Genomic DNA, 23,825 nt, shown 5'->3' with positions numbered 1-23,825 from the left:
CATTCAGTCTAGGAAACCAGCCCATAGAATGGTACCACCCACATTTGTTGCTGGTTGATGGAGAGTCTTCTCAACTTAACCCGATCTACAACAAACAAACAAAAGACATTCCTAATATTTTAAGTGACCCTGGAGCTAATCAAATTGACAATAATAACCATTGACAGTCTACTCCTTGCCAATTTGACATCCAAATATATTACCTTAAGCCTGCCCATAGGCTTTTGGCAATCTGATAAGGCAGAATACATTTAGTCCAACTTCAAAAACATCGCCTAGTCTTTAACAGATCTAAAGCTGTTCAAAGGAGTAAGTGCAGTCTTTTCTGAGACTCAGGCAATCTCTTACTGTGAATGCCTATAAAGAACTTATGTATTTCCAATATACAGTGGCACATAGTAAACACTGCTGTAGTGTGTTCTGTTACTCTAGCCCATGTTGGAATGCCAAAAGTTTGTTGTTTTACTCTTTTTACTCTTTTGGCATTTTGGGGGCAGGGGATGGGATGCCACCTAGCTCTCAAATCACACTTGGAGTCTTATTCTTTCTTATGAATCTCCTGCCTTAGCTTGGCTTGTTTCTTGCCAGTTTTTCTTAAATTATCTGGTCTACCTTTTGCCTCTGGGCTTTTTCCTTTTCTTTCTTCTATATATCTTACTTGCACTTTTACTCTGTGGTTTGCTGTGTAGCTAGGTAACTGACCCCTGGCATCCTCCCATCCTCCTCTCCTATTCTCTTGCTATTTCCCTTTCCTCAGATTTCTCCTTTTATTTATAGCCTGCCTGCCAGCCCCCCCCCCATCTTTTCTCCAGCCTCACTGTTGGCCGTTCAGCTCTTTATTAGACCATCACGTGTTTTAGACAGGCAAAGAATCACAGCTTCACAGAGTTAACAAATGCAGCATAAACAAAAGCAACACATCTTTACATCATTAAGCAAATGTACCAGAGCATAAACAAAAGTAAGACACCTTAAAATAGTGTTCTACAACAAAGCACTCCCTTTCCAAAAGGAGGGAACAGGAGCATACCAAAAGAAAGAGCCAACTCAAGCAAACCTGAACCAAGGGATGATACCAAATCCTGAAACTCGTGTCTTTTTCTGTTCTTAGAAACAATGCTGAACCTTTTAAAATAAAATCTTTTTCTGTATTTATATTATTTGCTTAGAATGAAATCTCCAAGGTGCATTCTTTATTAAGAACTATTAATGCATACTGCCTCAAGTATTGAATTTTGTATTTTCCTTCCTCATGACTTATCCTTATCTCTTTCTATAACAATAGACTGGAATGATGTGAGAAAACATAAGTATGATCAGCTGTCAGAGTCTGCATCTCAGTATCAAGGTAAGAAAAAACTAGTTAGTATGAAAAATTGTATCCAATCTCTTGCCATAAAATAGTTATCCTTAAAGGTCTGATTTACAATTAATTTACTGGTTAAATCAAAGGAATATATGATCATTTATAGAGGTGTTTGTCAAAAGCAATATATTTTCTTTTGATCTGGAAACCCAAATTCTGAGCATAAATAATCCCAAATTAGTGTTACTGCTCTAAGCACAGTTGCTCAGCCTCTGCATTTTTATTTTGTTTAGGCTCAGAAGGAAGACAAAATTGAATGCTGTCTTAGCTAGGGCTTACTATTGCTGTGAGGAGACACCATGACCACAGCAACTCTTATAAAGAAAACATTTAATCGAGGGAGCTCACATACAGTTCATAGGTTCAGTCCATCATGATGGGAGATTAGTGACTTGCATGGTGCTGGAGAAATAGCTGAGTGTCTTACATCTGACCATCACACTGAGGGATGCCTGAGAAAAAAGAGACCTGAAAGTGCCACTTCCTTTGGGGGCCATTTTCTTTCAAACCCCCACAAATGCTCTACATACTTCTACTGTTATCAAGAGACTCTTTTAAAATGAGATGATTGTAGTAGATAAGTTTTCAAACCACTGTTTTGTGCCTGAACTTTACCTTTCTATCATTCTGTTAAAATCATCATGATGACCTATGGTTTAACATTTGTTTTCTTGAATAGGACCTGCTAACATCCTGGAGATAGGTAAGATATTTTCTTTTTCTGTTAAATAAGGGGACTGACTAGACCAGAGATTTGATTGTAAGCAGTTTTTAATCCACTAGGAAAAGAACTCCATATGTCTTTATTTCATAATCTAGGAAATCACTCTTTGCCTAATTAGTGTGTAATTACCTTAGATGGCCTATCAGGCCCTTCTTATCAGGAGGACATAGACCAAGATAACAAAAGGGAAGAGGTGTGGTTAATTACCTAGAGTATAGGTTAAACAGGAAACTAACCAAACTGGAAGTAACTTCTTAATCTTCCAAGTCTTAGCTAAAACAAACCTGGCCATTGTTCATAATATGTTTAGTGACATTTTTCTAAAAGAAATTATTCATAAGATAGGTTGAACCAAAATTAAACGTAAAGGTTTCTTTCATTTATAAACTACAGAAAAATGCAAACATACCTATTTAAGTAACAAGTCAAACTAATAGTACATTTGGTTTTCATCCTCCATAGTTTATTTTAGGAATAAGATTTGAGGAATAAAACCAATACTCATAGTTCTTAGTCAGTGGTTTATGCATAAACTCCAGTCAGTTTCTTAGCGTCCTGTGATGCCTGTATATTACATATTCACATACTCATACTTTTACCAAATTTTGCTCAAATATTTTGATATCTTTTGTTACCATAATTCCATGTGTTCAACGATACTATAATCATTATCTACTTCTTTCCTCTTACCATTTCTTTCTATAAGCTATTTTCTGTCAATTCCAAAACAGAAAATAACAAAATAGAAAACTACAGAAGTCCAACAGAATTCCTGGGTTGCGGAGAGCTGGCTTTGCCGTTTAGTTACTTTGTGACTCTGATCATTAATTTTATCATGACTTAAATGAGAATAATAATCTCATCCTGTTTACTTCACAGGGTTGGGAAGCTCACATAAAAACTAATGAATGTGAAAACACCATAAAGCTTGCATTTGCCTTAAAACTGGAGAATTGTAATGTTTTTCATTCTTCTTAGCAGCTGAGCTCGCACTTTCAGTCCAGTCTGACCTCCTTTGAGGTGAAGCATTATGAATGTGAGCTGAACAAATGAATGAAGTGAAATGATGAAGGGCAAAGTATCTGGGACTTGGTAACAAACGATAGATATTCCTTAAGCAATAGTACTAATGTGTAAGCGGAAAACCATGGGCAGAGATTCAGACAGGCTTGGTTCAGTCCTATTCCCCACTCATCAGTTTTATAACTTCAACCAAATTAATCTTTCTGGCATAATTCCTTATCTTTAAAATGAACATGAAACTGAGATGCTGAGCTAATCTGACACAAACAGGCAAAGGGGGCATAGTTATAGCTGGTGCTGATGTTGGTCTTGTTGCTAATATGAATAATGATAACAACTGTAGCTCATGTGACAGCCTTGGGCATGTTATAAACAATATGTTTGTGGATAGGAAGTTTAGTTACTCATATTACATGAAATATATCAGTTATCAAGGGAGTTCAGAATTTGAAAGTACAATTTTCCTCATGAGAGTAATTGGTGGCACACACACACACACACACACACACACACACACATATATATATTCTCTGATATACATTAAGGCTGCATGTTCTATTTTTCCTAATGAGAATTGAGAGTAGAAGACTCCTGGAGCCTTCATTCTGAACTAAATTAATCTGCTTTGGTGGTCTGGGGCTCTAAGTCAGTGATACAGTGTTTACCTAGCATGTTCAAGGCCCTGGGTCTGATAATAATAGTAATAATCTTTTGTTTATATGTAGCATTTCAAAATTTGGTATTTCAAATTGCCTATTGAATTCTTGAGTACCTTAGATTTTTAGAAATTTAAAAGCCTTTTTAGGCAAATTGTATCATATTAGTAGACATGTATATATTGAGCCAAATATGTTTCTTTGTATTCTGCTAGCCACATCCTAACTTTTAGGGCCAACAGAAGAGGTTTAGCTCTCTGACTATTAGATGGCGCTTTCAGGGACGACCTTCTCACTGCTGCTTTGCCACTTTTATAGTGCAGCCACTGTCATCTCCCACCTAGGTTTTAGATTTGGCTCCCTAACTATTCTTCCAGCCTCCAGCCTTATTCCTCTCCAGTCCATTTTTAACACTGTGGTCAGAATGACTGCACCCTAAATTTATTAGTATTCTATTTCTCATAAACATGGTGAGTTGTAAACATGGTTCTTGTCTTGATGGTATAGCAGAATACTTGACAACAGCAGCTTAAAGAAGAGAGAAGGGTTTCTTCAGTCTAAGACAATGCTCATGAGCAGGTCATGTAGAGAGTGGGGCAGCAGTGGTGTCAGGAGCTGAGACAACTAGCCATGCCCACAACCAGGAAGCAGAGGGAGATGAGTGCCTGTACTTGGCTAACTTTCTCCTTCTTACTAGTCTGGAACCCATTGAATGGTGCCATTCACATTTAGTGTGGGTCTTTCCACCTCAATTATCCTAATCCAGATAAACCTTTGCAGACATGCCCAGAGGCCCAGAGATTTGTTTCTAAGGTGCTTCTAGGTCCTTTTGGGTTGACTATACTAACAGTGTGGTATAAAGGTTGCTTTGATACCCAGATACTTTTTCTGTCTACAACCTCTTTTAAAACTTTTCTCTGAAACAGTTTGCTTTCGCTTTGACTCCTGCTTATCTTATCCTTTTATACTTAGGAACCCGAATGTTATTGCCTCTGGGAAGCCTTCCACAAACCTTCTGCGTGCTCCTACAGCACCCTCCACCTCTCCAAGTGCAGCCCTCACCACACCATTCTGCCATGGATCATTTAGTTTCTGTCCCTCCCTAGACTGAAGCTCACGAGAACAAGGGCAATATTTTGATAATGGTTGTGTCTCCAGTACCCAGCACAATACTGTAAATAATTCTTGGAAGAATGGGTGAGGAAATGGCTCTGAGGTTTTGCTTTCTTACTCATGATTAATGCTAATGGATTGTTCCTTCAGTTGGTTCACAGGTGACATGGTTTTGGATCTCCTTACCACAAAGTCACCATTTCTATTCTTGTGTGCTGTATCTCTCTCAGAGTCAGGCCAAACTTAATGCCCACATGTGATGTTAATAGTCCAGGTAGAAGTAGGGCTTGTGTGCTTCTTCTTGCTTTCATTCACCCAAAACCTTTGACTGAGCCAATACTAAGCTTCAAGGCACTATAATTAAACAGCAAAGGTTGAAAGAAATTAACAGTCTCTAGCTATGCAGAGTTTAAATAGCTTATCACAGTGATATGATGGGCCGAGTGTGAAAGGGTCTTAAAGGGGAGAGGAAAAACCAGAAAGCTTTGCAGAGAAAATAGTGTTTTTGTTGAGTGTCTGTCGATGTTTATGGGAGGTTTGGGCAAAGGTACAGGCCAAACAAAATATCTAAAAGTTTGTTGGAGGAAATCCCATTTAATGTGAGTGTCATGATTCCGGACCTGTAAAGCCTCCCAGCCCAGGCCTTTTTCACTGCAGGTTGCCTGCCTTAACTGTCCAGAAAGCCCTAAAAAGCCTCTGTTCCTCACTGCCTGAAAAGAACAGTAATGTTGCTCTAGATACTTTATTACTAAAGTACCTAGGTGACTTCTCTCTCATTTTTTTCTCAGTGAAGAAACTCTATAAAAATATTAGTATCATAGCTGAAACTGTTTGTTTGTTTGTTTGTTTGTGTTTTTTTTATTTTGTTTGAGGTTTTTGTTGTTGTTTTGGATGTTTGGTTTTTATTTTACCCAATCTTCTGCTCTAGTCTTCAGGGATTTGATGACTGTACATACTAAAACACTCATAATTCTGTGCGCATTAATTTTTTAAAACCTCAGAACAGATGGTTTGAATGTATATTAATGAATTTTTATTGCATTGATTCTGGGAGCTGAGCTTCCTCTTGAAACTTCCCTTTTTAGCCAGGGTATTTGATGAGCTCTTTGTGTTTTGCTAAGAGAATTCTTTGTGGTATAGAAAGGACACTAATAATATAATTCAGTTCCTCTTATTTGTTTTCAGAAATTATCTTTTGACTTGATGTTTTATTTTTAAGTGATCCATTAAAATATAAAGCTAGTGATTTTAAAGGGTTCTAGATGATGTTTTAGAGGGCTATTTAACATTAAATATTTTAAAATAACTGGGTATTTTAAGCACTATATATGCTGCCATTTACTAATCATTTGAAAAATACCAAGAACACATAATGTGGAGGATATGAGTTATGAAAAGAACTCACTCAAACAAATTACTTAAATTGTTTATGAGACTACATGAAACAGTGTTCCTGATGCTGAGATAGACAGACTAATGAGAAGAAAAAATGTAATCCAGAAATAGATATAAGAATTTATTTAAAAAAATCAATGCAAGATCAAGGTGATTGCAAATCCATAGAGAGAAGATGCTTTATTCAATAGGCGGTATTGGAGCACATTTATTGAAAAAAAAAAGTGTAAAGAGAAAGCTAGATGTTTGCTTCTTTCATTTTATAAATTAAATTGCAGCTAGATCAGATGTTTACATATAAAAAATGAAATAGAGACATTCTTGAAGAAAATATGGTTAATATTTTTATAATATCTAAGTGAGGAAAGTGTGTATGAAAATCAAGAAACCATAAACAGGGTGAAAGAGAAACATGAGACCTAACCCTACCAAATGAGACAAGCATCTTAATCATATACATGAAGGGCTTATATGAATTTTCAAAGACCTTAGGATCTATAAGAATTGGAAGTTTATGTTAACTGAAAGATAGCAAAAATAAGATCTAGTTAATAAGCCTCTGAAAGTCTTCACCTTAATAGTGATCAAAGAATTGTCCATAACATATATTAGCAAGGTTTTTTGTTTTGTTTGTTTGTTTACTATTAGACTTATCAAATTTCCAAGCACTTGATAAACTAAGGTAGCACAATTGCTAGTTTGATGTCAGCCAAGTTCCAGGCCAGACTGGGCTTTATAAATGAGACCCTATTTCAAAAAAATACCAAAAATCTAGAAATTGTTAAAATATAACTTTTAACGAAAGCATGAAATACATACTTATATACTTTATTTTTCATTTCATTCACCTATTCTTTAAAAATTTCACACATGTATGCAGTGTGTTTTGGTCACACCTCCTCTTAATTCATGTACTTTTGATAGTAATAAAGATTGTCATATGTAGTGATGAGGTGAGCAGGCCTGCTTTTTGTCCCACCCGGCTTCCGCACTGCTAGCTTTACACCCAAAATAACAACACACAAACTGTATTCATTTAAACACTGCCTGGCCCATTATATCTAGCCTCTTCTTGGCTAACTCTCATATCTTGCTTTAACCCATATCTAATAATGTGTGTAGCACCACGAAGTGGTGGCTTACCGGGAAGATTCTAACCTACGTCCATCTTGGGCCGGAGCTTCATGGCAACTGCCTAACTCGACTTCTTTCTCCCAGCATTCTTTTCAGTCTAGTCCACCTATCTAAATTCTGCCCTATCAAAAGGCCAAGGCAGTTTCTTTATTAACAAATGAAAGTAACACATAGACAGAAGACCCACCTACATCAGTCATACTCTTTCTAGAGGATATTTCAGCAATACAGATTATGTCAGAACCTAAAATATTCAGTTTGCTGACTTAAACTTACTTTAATTACAATATTATTGTGCAAGTTTAATATTTCTGCTTGTCTAGTGACTGAAAAGTGTCATGGTGTAGGAACTCTGCCTATCTTGGTCCACCATTAATACAATTCTTTACACTTTGAAGGATATTATGCATTTATCAGATGAAGAATTTAGATAAAATTGTATTCATTATATAAATAATTATCTCCATCTTTCAGATGAGTAAACCGAGGCTTGGAAGGTTAAATTTGCCTAAGATACTTGCTATAAAAATAGACTTAAGCAACATGTTTTGATTTTTAGTATATCTTTAAAAAATACCAGTAGTCTACAGACACAGATTTAATTTGAAGCTACTGAGTGAAAACTTTTAAAGCTGATTCCATGAACTTTGAAGAACTGAGAATACTTAGGAATATGGTTTTGGAATCAGCAATTTAGACCTTGTGTTGTGAAACTACTGTTGGAGGGCCACACTGAGTCTGCTATCTGCTTTTGTCAGTTTCCTAGAACACAAGCTTTCTCTTCTCTTTTCACTTTTCACTGTCTGTACCCTGTAGTCCACTACCAGAAAGACTGAGTTTAACAGCTATGATATGGACTATGTGTCTTATAAAGCATAATAGTTTTATTATCAAACTAACTCTTGATCCATACCTTGCTTTCTACTGTTTAATTTGTGATTATTTTAATGCTTGCAGATTCAGAAGTCATATGATATCTGACTTTATGATAAACATGAAAGAATGTGTTTAAGTAATCTGATTGGTTTAAGAAAAAACTATCTTATTTTTAAATTTACCTGATGAAGAAAAAAGATATGGTTCAAATCAGTCATTATGATGTTTTGGACTGCTTTTCACATATTCTTTTTTAATCAGTAATAGGAGGTTTCCTACATCGTATATGCCTGAGGTTTCTGGCCTTTTTACCTTGTAACACACTTATAGCACAGGAGTTGATTAACATGGTTGATATGCCTAATAGACAACTGTAATTGATGCTGCCATAATTCTTAAAATCAAAGTCTCTTGGGTACTTTTGATCAGAACTCAAGTTAATAAAAGAAATTACTCAGAATTGGCTAAACTTTTAGACCTTGTTTTCTAGAATATTAGCTGTGAGTAATATGTACATTGTAAAATTATTTAAAGTTAAATAAAATTTAAAATTTATTTACTTACACTAGTCACATTTAAAAGTTTCAAAAGTTATATGTAAAAGTTATATGCTACCGCTATCCTATTGGATAACATGGATACACCATTCATTTCTGTCAGCACAGAAAAGTTAAACTGAATTTGCTGCTCTAGGGTCTCAGGCCAGTGAAAGCCAAGACTTAAAATTTTACTTAATCTTTCATTTGTAAAAATGTAATAATTTCAGTGTTTTCTTTTTCTAATAGCAAATAATGATAACATTTATTCAGTCCTTGACTTAAGACTTTCTCAACTAATAGCAAGCAAATTCGTTATTAAATTTTGATAACCTCTTTAAATCTTCACTCCAGGACATAACTCTCTCGTTTACTGTATGGACTGTCTGGTCATGTTATTTAATTATGGACTGGCTTTTGAAATACTTCAGAACTGATTGAGATTTCTGGCTGTACCTATTTGCTTAGTTAAGAATGGTGGGAAAGGAACCGATTTTAAAGCAGAAGCTATAAAGTCAGAATAGTGTAAAGTCTTGGCATCATATTTGTTGTGACTTAGATATCATTATTCAGTAATTCATTTTATTCCCAGCAGCTAGTGCTTTTTGCATTGCCCAAATGGGCCCTGTGCTGGTCCACTACAGAGGAAACTTCAAGAAATGCTGGTTTGCTACAGTGTTTTAGCTTGTGAGAGTCTCTGGGACCTTCCCTGCTCCATCATGGGGTCACCTCTAGGTGGGTATTAGGTGAAAACTGTAAATTGCTTTAATTTTGAAATAAAGAACTTGGTAATCTTTTGTAGGCTAATGATACTCGTATCATACAGCATATGCCTTTCCATGTTGTCCTATCCCCAGAACAGTGTCAGTGCCACCTTAAAGACTGCCCTTCTAGTTCATTGTTCTTTAGACTTTGACATACTTGAGGCAACATCAAGAGACTAAAAGATTTTGTAGACAACCCGGTTTGTTATTCCTTGTCATCAGAATTGCTTTTCAAACCCTACTTTGAGCTAGACTATCACATACCCATCATTCTGTACCTCAGTACAACATTTTGTACCTGGAGTGGCGATTTAAAAGGTGAGGACTGAAGAATATTTATCTCACTCATGCTGCTTTCCCTCCCCTGAAATCCGCTTGCCCATTTCTCTAGACAGTCTTTGCTTTATACTTCCTAAGTTGAGGTGTGGGATCAAACCATATTGGGTACTAAATCATGTTCCCTGACCGCAGTGCAGGGCCTCTCGAGTAGTCAGATTGTTCAAGAAGAACAATTTCTCCACTACCTTCAGCCTTCTCCGCTTCCCATGGCTTCTTGGTATTTCTTTTAAATGCTAATATACTCTGTTCTAGAATTTTTAGTCAGTCTAGGGACTAACTTATAAAACAGCATTGGTCATCTTAAGACTATGATTTTAAAACATTAGTTTAAAAAGGTTCATCCAGGGCACTCAGATTCTTCCCTCTAAGATTACCTTTGATCAAGAACAAATGGAAAAAAAAAGTTAAAACCATTCGACTAATTGCTTGATATTTAGTGTAGAGTACATCCTAAAAGCATTTTTTTTTTAGGAAGTTGACTGTGATAGAGATTTCTATTTCCTTTACAGGTCATTTTACCTGGGACAAATACCTAAAAGAAACATGTTCAGTCCCAGCGCCTGTCCATTGCTTCAAGCAGGTAATTGATTTTCAACATGGTTAGTAGGTGGGAGACAGTGTTTTCTGGTGCTTGAGTAATCAGAACATGAGGTAGGAGCCTTTGACTTCTTACCTGAGGACCCTAAGATAAAGTTGTATGAGAGGAGCTCAAGTAAAAGTTGGTCATTGAGTTTTAGCACCAGGCCTCCCCCAAACTTCATTCCATAGAACACCTTCTTTCCTCCAAAGTTATTCTGTTACTGGAGGGGGGAGGGGTATTTTTTTTTTTTATGGAGCTCTTAATTCAGAGAGATAGGAAAGAGAATTGTGGTTTTTAGATGGTTTTTGAATGTGGAGCCTTTTCCTGTGTTCAACACCTCTGTCACAATTTTACCTTTCTTTAATAACACTGAACCCAGTCTTACTGGGGGACATTTTTTGAGTCATTCATAGCTTCTTGCATAGAATTAAGTGTTCTAGACAATGTGTGGTGATGATTCCATGTCAATGTGTAGTAAGGTTGGTAACCTAAGCAGTTCACTGTTGCTAAATAGAGCAGGATGCTACAGGTTCTTTATATCACTCTTCCTTCGGTCCTCAGTTATTTCCTAATCAACATTTCACTTTAAGTTATATCTACTTTCTAAGTAAAAGTACATATTCTCTTTACTTGAAATATATTGTCTTAAGTTCATATGTTTACCTAAAACATTCTTAAGTCAAATATACTAAGCAATAGCTCTCAAATCACCAAGATCAAGGGAACTAAACAGTGATCTGAGAAATAAGAAACAAATGAGTTAAGCCTGTGTGATTTGCAGCTTACCTCTCGGATCCAGATCATGTTCCAAGGAAAGTTAACTTTAGGTTGAGCCATCAAATTCCCTAATTCAAGGACATGGAACTGAGAGTTCAGAAGCATTAAAGTAGCTAAAACTTACAGGTCACTGTGTCAGAGAAGATGGACATTTAACATAACAAAACCCAAAAGGTCTATAGAGGATCATCTTTATTTGGGAAAGTATTGCTATTGAGTGACAGGAAACTACTTATGGCCAAAATCCTTCTGAAAATATTAGAAGAGAGTTTGATACTAACACAAGACTGAGCACAGTTCCTGGAAAATCTCTTCATAAATTGAGTATTGGGCGAATACATTGGAAAGCCTTTTGGATAATGGGAAATAGTCCAGACATGCATTTAAAAAACTCATAAAGGTAATAATTGAAGGGATCAATCAAACTGTCCCCCAGGAAACTTCATCTAGAAACAAATCACAAGAAAATCTATAGAAATGCAAAAAATATCTTGTACCCAGTGATAAAATAGGCAATACCTAACATCTAGTCAAAGATTGTAGGCATGCAAAGAGTGCAGTCAGTAGTAAGGAGAATAATCAATTGGTTCAAACTGACTTGGGACCTATGCAGCAGACAGAACAGAAGATATACACCTTAAACTATTAATTATTTGATATGTTCAAAATGTAAGCAGAGAAATGAAAGATGTCAAGACTCTCAACTCATAATATGCAAAATTAAAAATACACTGGTTAATATTAATGTTACAAGAAAATACTACCAAACTCTGGGACACAGAAACAGAAACTATCCAGAGTGAATCAGTTCAGATACAAGTGAAAAGAGAACATCAAACTGTAGCTTCTGCTTACCAGATCAATGTGTAATTGGTGTTCCTGATGAGAAGAAAGAAAGGAATAAGTGAGGTAATGATGACTAAGATATTACCATACATTTTTTTAGTGGCTATGATTTAAAAGATGACAGACACATTTAGTGGAGAAAAGATATGGAGCAAAAAGGACTCTTATTAGCTGCTAGCAGAAATAAACAATGTCTTATCCTTGGCAGAAAAACATCGTAATACTGAAGGAAAAAGAACTGTTAGACTAGAATAATATAATCCTAGAAAATGTGCCTCAGTATTAAATTAGCATTCTAGTCAATTATTTAAAATAATACAACAATATATAACAGAAGTGAAACTCTGACTTAAAATAGCAGTTGAAGGGGCAAGGTGAACTTATAAATGTCCAAAACTTACATATAGGAAATTATCAGGCCAAAAATGCTCTATAAAATTAAAAATCATAAAAGGAGGGGCTGAGGAGATGGCTTAGTCAATAAAATATTTGTTGCTCAAGTACAAGGATCAAACTTTGGATCCCTAGCACCCAAGCACAACAGCCCATGCTGTGCTAGGCTCCAGGTTCAGTGAAAGACTGTCTCAAAACTTAAGGTGGAGAGTGTCAGACGAAGACACCTGATATCATCCTCTGACTTCCACATGCATGCATATAGGCAAGCACACACCCATTCAATACTAACGAGCAGTTGAAGACAGCTCACACTGACCTCTGGTCATACACATGCACAAACATGAAAACAAACAAAAACACACAAAAAAGGAAAATTTCAGAATTATAAACTTCTGTTCCTCAAAAGATACTTGTGAGGGCTGCTGTCTAATTTTTGCAAGATATTTGGTTTGATGAAATTACCTTGTTTGTTCTCTCAATTGGACAACTCCAGGCTTCTCTGCCAGATGTTTTCCCCCTGGTTTGATGACATTTTGCTATATATTGGCATCTTCTATTTGCTACTTGTCTCTTATTCACTTCTTTTGCTTGATGCTTTTGAATAAACTCACTCATCCAAAACTTAAAAAAAAAGAAAAGAAAGAAAGAAAAGGTGACTCAACAGTTAAGAGCACTAGCTGTTCTTTCAGAGGACCTGAGTTCAGTTCCAGCATTCCAATCAGGTAACATAACCATCTGTAACTTCAGCTCCAAGGGATCTAAAACCTCTGGACCTGCAGGCACCTGCACTCATGTACACATACCTACATGCAGAAATACACATAATTAAAAATAATATCTTGAAAGGAAACCTATTGTCTGAATTAGAACTGCTTTAGGATTCAGAAACTCTGTATATCCTAATTCTGGGGACTGGTAGACATTCTACTGTACAGGCTCAGTGCATTTTGCATTGTCAGACATGGCTAGATAGACTGATTCTGAGACAAATCACCTACATAGCTGAGCATCAGATGTTATAACAGGGAGGAAAGTGGAGGCTACCACTTGCAAAAACATGAGATTAATACTACCTTCTGAAACTGGAAATGTGGCATATGACATGTTTCACATGGGTATCAGGATTGAAATAGTTGTACATGTTGTTCCTGACACTCCTTTCCCACCACTACCCACAGTAACTTGTTGCTATAACTTAGAAAAACAATTAATGGGTTTCTACTACTCCCCTGCCACAGAGATGTGCTGGAAATATTTGAGCATCCCCATGGTCCCAGCTGTACTCCTGCCTCAAGGTACAATGCCTATCAAAGTCCAAGGAAACTATAGCCAATATCAGCCACATTCTGCCCTCCCTTCTGTTAGCACCTCTCTGGGAGGAATTTGCCAGATTTCAGTCATGATCCATCCCCACTGTATCCTTCTTAGGCACTGTATCTGAAAAACTGGGGGAGGTCCCCATACATCTTCAGGTCTGAAGTAACACTCTAGGGCAGGCATTCTCACTGCAGAAGAACAACCAACGTTCCCTACATCTCACTGATCATTGCATTGATCACTCTGTATTACCACACCCTCCTTTTAAGTCAGGGTATGAGTGCCACAGACAGAGATTCCTGTTACACCCACTCTGTCTAGTACTGGACCCATGCCAATATCAAATCAGAGGACAAGTACCTCAGGGTCCTCATTACTGGAACAGCAAATGCCAGAGGGTTCAAGTAATAAAATGAATATCATCATTGCCCAAGGAAACAAATCACCTTGTAGGAGTCACAAGTTTCATTATAGGAGTAGGCACAGAGTATAACCACACATACTGCTTTCTATGTCACATTTGCTTGAACTGCTTGAGTATCTCCAGTCTTGTTTGTATCACCCAGAGAGATAGTAGTTCTCTCTGATTCTGATATAATACAGATATAACTGGTATTAACACACTATATCCAAACTCACTGATCATAAACAAATGTGCTTCAGAGAGATTACACTATGGTGTTCAACTGGAAATCGCATTGGCATTGAATATCAATAAGTCAATGAACAAACAAGATACATCTTCGGAAAACTTTAAGTCCACTCCATAAAAGTGATAAGGGTATCCACTGTACCAGATATGTAAGCTTTAATATAGGACTACAAGAACTGTGAAAAACAAGTTAATACAACATCTCCTAAAGTCCATTATAACACTCTAGTAGGATATTCCAAAGAGATCAAAGTAGATGAAATACCTGTTAGAAAAATCAAAAGAATTATTTCTAAAAATCTCAAGAAAATCAGACAAGCAGTTAAGTGAAATTAGTAAGGCAATGCTGAGTGAGGAATTTAGCAGAGAGATGGGGATTTCAAAAAAGAATAAATCAGAATCTTGAAAATGAAAAGTTCTATAAATCAGTTTAAAAAAATTAAGGCCTGTGGATAAGAGCACATGTATGAGGACCCGAGTACTCAAAAGTTGTGCATGACCACCAACATGTAACCCCTGCATTGTGGATCTCTGTGGCTCGCTGGCTGCCAACCTAGCCTCAGCTTCAGTAAGAGACTTTGTCTCAAAAAAATAAGTTGGAAAATGACACAGCAGGACACCTACTGGCCTCTTCTGGCTTCTGTATGAATGTGTACTTATGCGTGTGCACCTGCACCACAGGCATACCTGTACATGCCCCCAAAATGTAGATCTACAAGAAATAGTAATATTGAAAGATTGAATCAGTGATAAAGAGTCTTACTAAAAAGATCCTGGGTCCAGATTGTTACATTGCTGTTATCTCTTTGCTTCTTTTTTCTCTTGCTTTCTTTTTTTTTTTTTTTTTGTGTGTGTGTGTGTGTGTGTGTATGTATGTGCGTGTGTATGGGGAGGAGGTGGAGATGGTCTTATATATTCCAGTCTAGTCTCAAACACCCTATATAGCTGGGGATGACCTTGAACTTTTGATCTGCTTGCATTCACATGCCAGTTTATGCAGAATTGGGGATTGAACCCCAGGACTTTGTACTCAGCAGGCAGGCACCCTACCAGCTGAACCACATCCCAAGCTCCTGAGTTGATCCAAACTTCTAAAGAACCAGTACTAATGCTTCTCAAATCATAGAAGAAGACAAGAATCATTGTATGTAGGAGTGCATAGGTATATGTGGATGTGACTACACAGAGGAACAAGGGTGAGATGGGAAGAAGAGCAAAAGCATACTTTGAAAAAGTTATAGTGTTTTCTAGCACCTCTGTGCTGATCATTAAAACGTTATGTGCTGATCGTTAAAACGTAGAAAACAACTGAAAGTTGGGAGGAGACCCTTCCCAACTTATTCTGTTCAGTCTGAAATATCTGTTACTAAAGTCTGACAGCTTAACAAGAGAAAACTACAGAGCAATAATCCTACTGGGCAAAAAAGGGAATATCCTCAAGAACATGCTTGCAAATTAAAATCAAGAGTTTATCAGAAAGATCATACATTATGTTCAGGTTGGTTTCATTCCAGGGATACAAGAATGTTTCAGAATATATAAATCAGCTATATATTACATAATGTATACATAATACCTTGCATAAATTGAATGAATTATAGAAATCATGATTGCCTCAATAGATACAGAAACAGTAGTGATAACATTTATTCATAGTAAAAATTCCTGAATGTATTAGGCATAGAAAAATTGTGCCTTAACATAATAAAGCCTGTATATGACAGACATTTAGGCAGCATCCTACTGAATGAGGAAAACTGAAAACATATTGTCCCAGGTAAGAATTGAAATATCCTGCTGTTGTAGTTAGTATAGCTCTTAATGTGTCTTCAAATTTTGTATTGTCACAGTTTTTATTTAGTATAATATTAGAAATTTTAACTAGAGCAAATTTTAACTAGAACAATTTGGCAAGAGAAAGAAAAGCCAAATTATCACTCTTTAAAAATGATGTAATTCTGCCAGTGGTGAAGGGACAGAGGCACTACACTGTTCCTCTTAGCAGCATGAGGAGGTCTCCTAGTCCTTTAAGGACCTTGACTCAAGACAAACTGATTCCTGGCTTTGATGTAGTAAATAAGAATTAAGTATTATTAAACAGGTGTGTATTTTTATTACTAAATGTAGTTTAATCTAGTCTTAATGTATGAGAGAGACAAACTGAAGTGTGGCTATGAACCTCCTAAGGAAAAATTATAATTAATTTTATTAATATCAGTCATGTGTAATATTCAAAGAAAAAACAATGCAAATAATCCATCAATGATAAGTAAGCAAAATGGAGTGCATCCATACAAGGCTAACTAATAGTGTCTAAGGTCTCTGCAGAGAGGGAAATGGAAGATAACTCCTAACAATGATAGGATTTCTTTAAGGATGATGATGAAATGTTACAAAATGGATAGGTATGATATTTAGTCAACTATGAATATGCTAAAAAGTTTTGGTGTATCAGTTACACACAAACATACCCACATCAGCCAGCCATTCTACTGTTAGAAATTTATGCAAGAGAAAAGAAAATGACCCTCCATCTATGGGTCTGTGACTTCCATATCTGTAGATTTAGTCAACAGCAGACCAGAAATGTTTAGGAAAAGCCAGGTGTGGTGGTGCACATCTCTAGTCTCAACACTTGGGGGACTGAGTGGCAAGACCGCGGTATTAGAAGCCCAACTGAACAACATGGTGAGATCCAGGTACAGCTGGAGGTATAGTTGAAACACCTACCTCAAAAAAAAAAATGGGTAGGTAGGTAAAAGGGTTCCTGTTCTAACATAGATAGAGGGTATTTTCCAATGTACTATTGTATATTTCATACAAATATTTGTTTGTGCATGTATATAGCCACATGTTTATAAAAGCCAAAAGCTAGATTTGAACCAAATGGCCTACTATTCAGCAACAAAAAGAAATGCATATCAGATCCAGGGATATTAAGTTGAAATCAGAAGTGTTTTAGATTTCAGATTTTGGAATATTTTCCTATATAGTAAAGTATCTTGTGGATATGACCCATCTAAGCATGCAATTTATTATTGTTTCTTACATGCCTTATGCCCATGGTCTGAAGGTAATTATATAATATTTTTAATGATATTTTTACTTCAACACATCATATAATGCCAAATACAGAATTTTCTTGTACCAGCATGTCAGTAACAAAGCTTCTCATTTTGAATTTCATAATTTCAGATGAGATATACTCCAATTGTACCGATAAGGTCAACAATATTGAGAATATCATAATATTTACACTGACTAAAAAAAATCTAGACAGTAAAAAACAGTACTCCTCCATGATTCTATCTAAGACTAGAAGGAGAGGGGCTGGAGAAGGAAATTACAGAGAAGCATGTGAGGACTTGAGGCTGATGGCATGGTCATTGTTTTGATCATAATGGTGCTTTCAAAGGTAGAGTATATATGATGGCATATGTCAAGACTTACCAAAATGTACAGTTTACTGTATGTCAGTGATAGTTGACGTATGAATTAACATTAAAATAAGAAGAACATCAACCCCTAGTAGTCTGTGAGTTAGCTGTAGAAGAGCAAATGAGCAGCGGACATCATCATACACTCCTACCCTGTCTTGTACTGGTCTGAGTCAGCATTTCTACTTCAGAGGAAAGGAACCTTTCCTTCCTTTTACTTTCTAATGCTTCATTTGCATAACATCTTTCCTAAAGGTTAGGGAATACGCCAGATTGGTTATCCTTGGCCATCTATAACCAGTTTGAATCCAGTCCATACATTTTCAAATCTTACCTCTTTCATATTTCTACTGAAATGCAGTTTATACTTAGTCTGTCTAATTTGCTTGGGTTGTTCTTCTCAGTCCTACACACCTCCAAGCAATGAGTTCAAGATCAGCATGAAACTGGAAGCCCAGGACCCCAGGAACACCACATCCACCTGTATTGCCACAGTAGTTGGACTGACAGGTGCCCGACTGCGCCTGCGCCTTGATGGCAGTGACAACAAGAATGACTTCTGGAGACTGGTTGACTCCTCTGAGATACAGCCAGTTGGAAACTGCGAGAAGAATGGTGGCATGCTGCAGCCCCCACTAGGTGAGTAACTATATACCCTGTTCTCCCTGGCTTTCAAAAATTATACATCCTGTTGTGGGGAAGCCCAGGAACACATGACTGCCCTTTCTTTTTCATAGTAGTTTCCCTAAAAGACCTACCTAATATAAAGTAAGTTATCTTTACATTAGTATAGGGTGTCTAGTCCTCACACACTCTATTTTAACTTAACAAGAAACCGTACTCTTTTTCAACTGTTTCACTTATGTTTTCTTTTATGTATCCTCCCCCAGTTCTTCTTTCCCAGTGCTTACTTGGTCCTTGGAACTTTCTTATTAAGAATTTGTTATTAAAGAAATCTATTCTTTTAGTTAAACTAATAATCACACTCCTTTTTTAGATCATCATTCTCCTTTTTTTTCTGCTTCAATAACTGAGGAAATCAGGCCATCTCATCAGTTACTGACAGTTACTATTGATTGCAGTGAGTGTTAAGTTATGGTTTCAGGGCCATGTTCCCTTCAAGATGCTGAACTATGTTAATTGAGCTTCAGGGATATGTATCATTTGAAAGAGTTTAACATTTTCTTCCATATAAAAATTATGTGGGAAAATTTCAAATATATAGAAAAGTAAACAACACAGTTATGGCAGTCTGTCCTCTATTGCTATAATTATCATCGTGTACTCAATTTTATTTTATATGTACTTGATTGTGTCTGTCTTAAAATACAAATATAGTACCACTTTATTATGAAATAGAATGTGTCCCAGGATGGCCTCAAATTCATGATCCTCCTGCCTCCGCCTCCTTCAGCAAATTCTACAAATGTGCCTCAACTTAATGTGCATGAGAAATCAACTCCTTTGGGAGGAGTAGATGGGGGGTGGGCTGGGAGAGGCAGCAAGGAGGGGCAGGAGGAGGGGTGGGAGAGAAAGAACTGTGATTGGAATGTAAAATGAAATTTTTTTATTAATTAATAAAAAAAGAAAAGAAACTATATTTTTTATTATACATACCAACCCAAGTTCCCATTTCCTCTCCTCCTCCCATCCTTCTACATTCCTCTCAACCCCACCCTCATCCACTCCTTAGAGAGGGTAAGAGACATTGCTTTGGGGAAGGTCCAAGGCCCCCATACAATATATAGGCTGAGCAAGGTATCCCTCCAAAGAGAATAAGACTCCCCAAAAGCCAGTACAATCAGTAGGGATAAATCCTGGTGCCACTGCCAGTGACCCCTCAGTTTGCCCCAGCCATGCAACTGTCAGCCACATTCAGAGGGACTAGTTTGGTCCTATGCTTGTTCCTTCCCAGTCTGGCTAGAGTTGGTGAGCTCCCATTAGGTCAGGTAGACTGTTTCAGTGGGTGTACCCATCATGGTCTTGACCTCCTTGCTCACACTCTCATTGCTCCCACTCTTCAACTGGAATTTGGGAGCTCAGTCCAGTGCTCCGATGTGGGTCTCTGCCTCTGTTTCCATCAGTTGCTAGATGAAGGTTCTATGGTGATATTTAAGATAGCCATCAGTCTGACCACAGGGCAAGGCCAGTTCAGGCACCCTCTCCTCTACTGCTTAGGGTCTTAGCTGGGGTGGATTCACCTGTTACCTGCAGTGAATGATGTTCTATTTTGTGCCACTAGAGGGTGCAAAATATGATTGGAATAATGCTCTGTTGATACACATTTAAATCCGCGGCTTGGTAGTTCACTGGACAGCTTATTCAGTGATTCTCACAACCCCAGGAACACCCAGAAACTCTTCAGAACAGCTTCTTTTTGAAGATTTTAAAACAATCCTAGCAAGTGAGCACAGAGCACATGTAAGACTGCCCCAGGACTGATTTAAGATTGTGTGGCCAAGGTTAATTTACTTTACCTTGCTTTTAACCTTGAGTTTCAGTTGAGCTTCACCTGAAACATAATTAATAAGCTCTTGTGGCTTTTGTGACAAGCAAATGGAGTAACATGATGAACCATCCATTAATTTTTTTAATATTTATTATGTATACAATATTCTGTCTGTGTGTATGTCTGCAGGCCAGAAGAGGGCACCAGACCTCGCTCAGTACAGATGATTGTGATCCACCATGTGGTTGCTGGGAATTGAACTCGGGACCTTTGGAAGAGCAGGCAGTGCTCTTACCCTCTGAGCCATCTCTCCAGCCCCCCATTAATTTTTGACACCCACTTAACAAATGGAGTTCTTTTCCCTTCAGTAAAATGACATCAATCTTACTGTAGTTGAAGAAAACATATATGTTAAAGTTTATTGTCATTTGTTTTATTAGGATGTATTAGTTATATATATAACCAGATTTTACTGACTCGTGCATGCATGTTATGTATTTTGATTATATTCACCTCTTATTACCCTCTATTCTGCCCTTTCCATTACCACTTTTCTCTTTCCCAACTAATCCTCCTTCTCTTTTAATGTCTCTAATTTATTTATTTGTGACACAAATAGTCTCGTTGGGTTGAATAAAAGCATGGGTGTGGTGTTTTTATGACAAAAATAAGGTAGAAAACCAATTCCAGCCTTCATATGCACACAAAGCCAACATTTTTACATGCACCCACCCACACCCACATACACATAAACATATAAACACATATTAAAATAAGTCCTAGGATCCCAGCCTGACCACAAGCAGCTTCATTGTCCATGAAGAATTTCTTGTCTTCTCTTTACTTTAGCTTTGTTTTCTACAATATGAAATCTTTGGGTAGTTCACCTTCAAGCTCCTTTCCAATGTGAAACTCATATCTATGACTTCCAAGAACATTAATACAAATTACTTATTCTCTTGAATTTGGAGGGAGAAAGAGATCAACATCACCTTGGAGGCCATGGAATTAAAGTTCTTAGTATTGCCACTCTAACTTGTGTATCTTGCACTTCTAATCCTAAAGATGCTTGCTAGGAGGTAATAAACAAAGAACTGTAAGATACAGGGCTAAACCATCACATACTGAAATCTGTCCTCACCACACTTATGTGACATTGGACAACCTACTAGTTGATCTACATTTCATCTTCTGTAAAGTTCAGGTAATTGTGTCTGCCTTATGTTACCATTTCGAATGTTAAATAAGAAATGGCATGTAACATGGGTAATACATTCAGTGCACATTAGCTATTGTGCTGATACCCTTGTATCATATATGGCAGGGAGGATTTTTTAGCTCCTCAAATTCCAAACAAAATGGAAGACCCATTCTTTAAAAATGTTTAAATTACCTGGTCAGACAGGTAACTGAGGGTGTGAAACCTGAATTTCCTAATTGCGCAGGCATCTAATCTAATTGAGTGTGCATCCATGCTATCCCTATCTTTTATACACACATACACACACCAGTCCTCAGTTTCTGGAGGACTTGAATTTAAAAACCAACCAAATAAGCAAACAAACAATTATGATCAAAGCAAATGAAGTAGTCAAAAACCTATTTCAAGCCAGATTAGAAAAGGACAAAAAGGAGGCAAGAGTTATTTAATCTTATAACCAAGAAGGCCAAGAAATGATCTAGTATTGTGTTTTAATAGGCTGTTTTAAATGCTATAGTTCTCTCCATCCCAGCCCTACTTTGGTCTTATTTGGAAATGTTTTCTATGTATCAATGCTGAATTTATATATATTCTTACAGCTATGACCCTTTTTAGCATACTTTTAATGCCACAAGATAATTGACCTACATTTACACATATAATTTTGATCTAAAAGAGTCTGATGCTCCAACATGGAATTATTTTCCATCCTGTGGCCAAGTAGATAGGGCAACCTGATTGAGATCCCACCAAATCATGTGGAGTTAAGAATATTGTATTTGTTTTGTTTTTCAAAAGAACAAAGTGGCTAAGCAACAAAAGAGTAAGAGATGGCAGTTTCAGATTAAGTAATAAAACGCCCACCTTGCTATTGCGGTTGTTGATAGGAATGAGCTCTCCCAAGAACCTACTTGTTTTAGGAAGGTTGACTTAGTAGAGTTAGATTGGGACAGAAAATGTAAATCATATGAAGGTATTGCACCTTCCTAACTTTCATTTTCTCTTTCTCATGAATTTAACTAGTTTTTAATGCTAATCCCAAAAGGTGATTTTTAATTTTTACTTTCATATTTATTTCAACATAGTGCATAAGCATATAGGATCAGGTATCAGATTGCGTACTCAGATTGTGTCATTTACACATTTGAAACCTTAAATAGTTTATTGTTGTCTCCTTCCTCATCTGTAAAATGAAGATACTGTCTATGTTTTGAGGCTGCTTAAATATTCAGCAGTCAGTGGAAAGTGATTGGCACAGAGCTTCACACTTAACAACTTTCTGTTGTTAGTTCCATATGTTCAGCATTGACGCAGACTGTCCTCTGACTATGATGATAAGGCCGAGGTTGGGAGACAGTTTTAAAATCATTTCAGTATAGGGGCTTGAAGCCAAATTGAAAGGAGGACTTGAGAATCAAATCAGAAGACCAAATTTAATAATGATCTTAATTTTTACCACTCACTAATTCAATGGTACATTCCCACTGACTTTGTGGATTTCAATGGACAATTAAATGTTTAGGCTTCTTTTTGGCGAAATGAATAATTTAGGGTAGAATGATTTTTCTGTTTCATCACTCATTGATCTTAGTTATTTACGAAGACAAGAAGTCCAAAAGTATATGTGCATATGTGATTGTCTTCAGAGAGCCATAGGAAAATAGTGAGTTGTTTTATAGTGATTGATTGGCTTACTTGTGTTTTTAGACTTACAAACTGACTTACTTAATCAACCGTTTTTTATTAAGAGACTGTTAAATCCAATTTTATAGTGTACTGTTTATATCACTTCCAAGTATCTGTTTTTCCTATATTATATCTGTCTTGGATTTATGCAAGAAAGCATTTGAGGAATTATGGTTATATTTGTCTTTGGTTTGGAGACCCTGTTGTACCACCTACTTGTTGCATTACCTAGGATAAATTTACATTCTCTCCAAAGGGCCTCTTTTCCTCATCTGTCTAATGAGCCATTTCCTTTGTCCAATTTTTAAACCCTTTTCAAGGGCCTATGAGTGTCATAGGTGTGGCAGGAGTAGCTAGATTCTGGAGGGAGAACTTGATATCACCCTGCCCTTTGGTAACATTTTTTGTTAACCTGATCTCCATTATATTCACTGCAGGATTTCGACTGAATGCCTCCTCTTGGCCCATGTTTCTTTTGAAGACACTAAATGGAGCAGAGATGGCTCCCATCAAGATTTTCCATAAGGTATACTATCCCTCAGCTATCACGATCTGCAA

The 23,825-nt window shown here is 36.8% G+C and overlaps 1 protein-coding gene across 9 annotated transcripts in view; it reads left to right on the top strand.

The window, feature by feature from the left end:
* The window catches only part of Scmh1 (Scm polycomb group protein homolog 1), a 130,794-nt gene that overhangs the window by 52,341 nt on the left and 54,628 nt on the right, over positions 1-23,825 (top strand). For 2 of the 9 annotated variants that reach the window (XM_041651516.1, XM_041651507.1), the window contains exons 3-9: positions 1,286-1,348; positions 2,046-2,069; positions 4,742-4,966; positions 9,419-9,558; positions 10,436-10,506; positions 18,336-18,570; positions 23,705-23,793. In XM_041651516.1, coding sequence (XP_041507450.1) covers positions 9,483-9,558; positions 10,436-10,506; positions 18,336-18,570; positions 23,705-23,793 — 471 coding nt within the window. In that variant the 5' untranslated portion in view covers positions 1,286-1,348; positions 2,046-2,069; positions 4,742-4,966; positions 9,419-9,482. Of the gene's footprint in view, positions 1-1,285; positions 1,349-2,045; positions 2,070-4,741; positions 4,967-9,415; positions 9,559-10,435; positions 10,507-17,455; positions 17,568-18,335; positions 18,571-23,704; positions 23,794-23,825 lie in introns of those variants that run through there. The other 7 variants (XM_041651508.1, XM_041651511.1, XM_041651509.1 and 4 more) reach the window with 7 other exon arrangements.

This window comes from Microtus oregoni, unplaced genomic scaffold, assembly GCF_018167655.1.
Source record: "Microtus oregoni isolate MIOR12 unplaced genomic scaffold, Mior012 000005F_ref0000423, whole genome shotgun sequence".
Taxonomy (NCBI): domain Eukaryota; kingdom Metazoa; phylum Chordata; class Mammalia; order Rodentia; family Cricetidae; genus Microtus; species Microtus oregoni.
The sequence above is the reverse complement of the archived record's forward strand: the minus strand, read 5'-3'. Positions and strand labels throughout refer to the sequence as shown.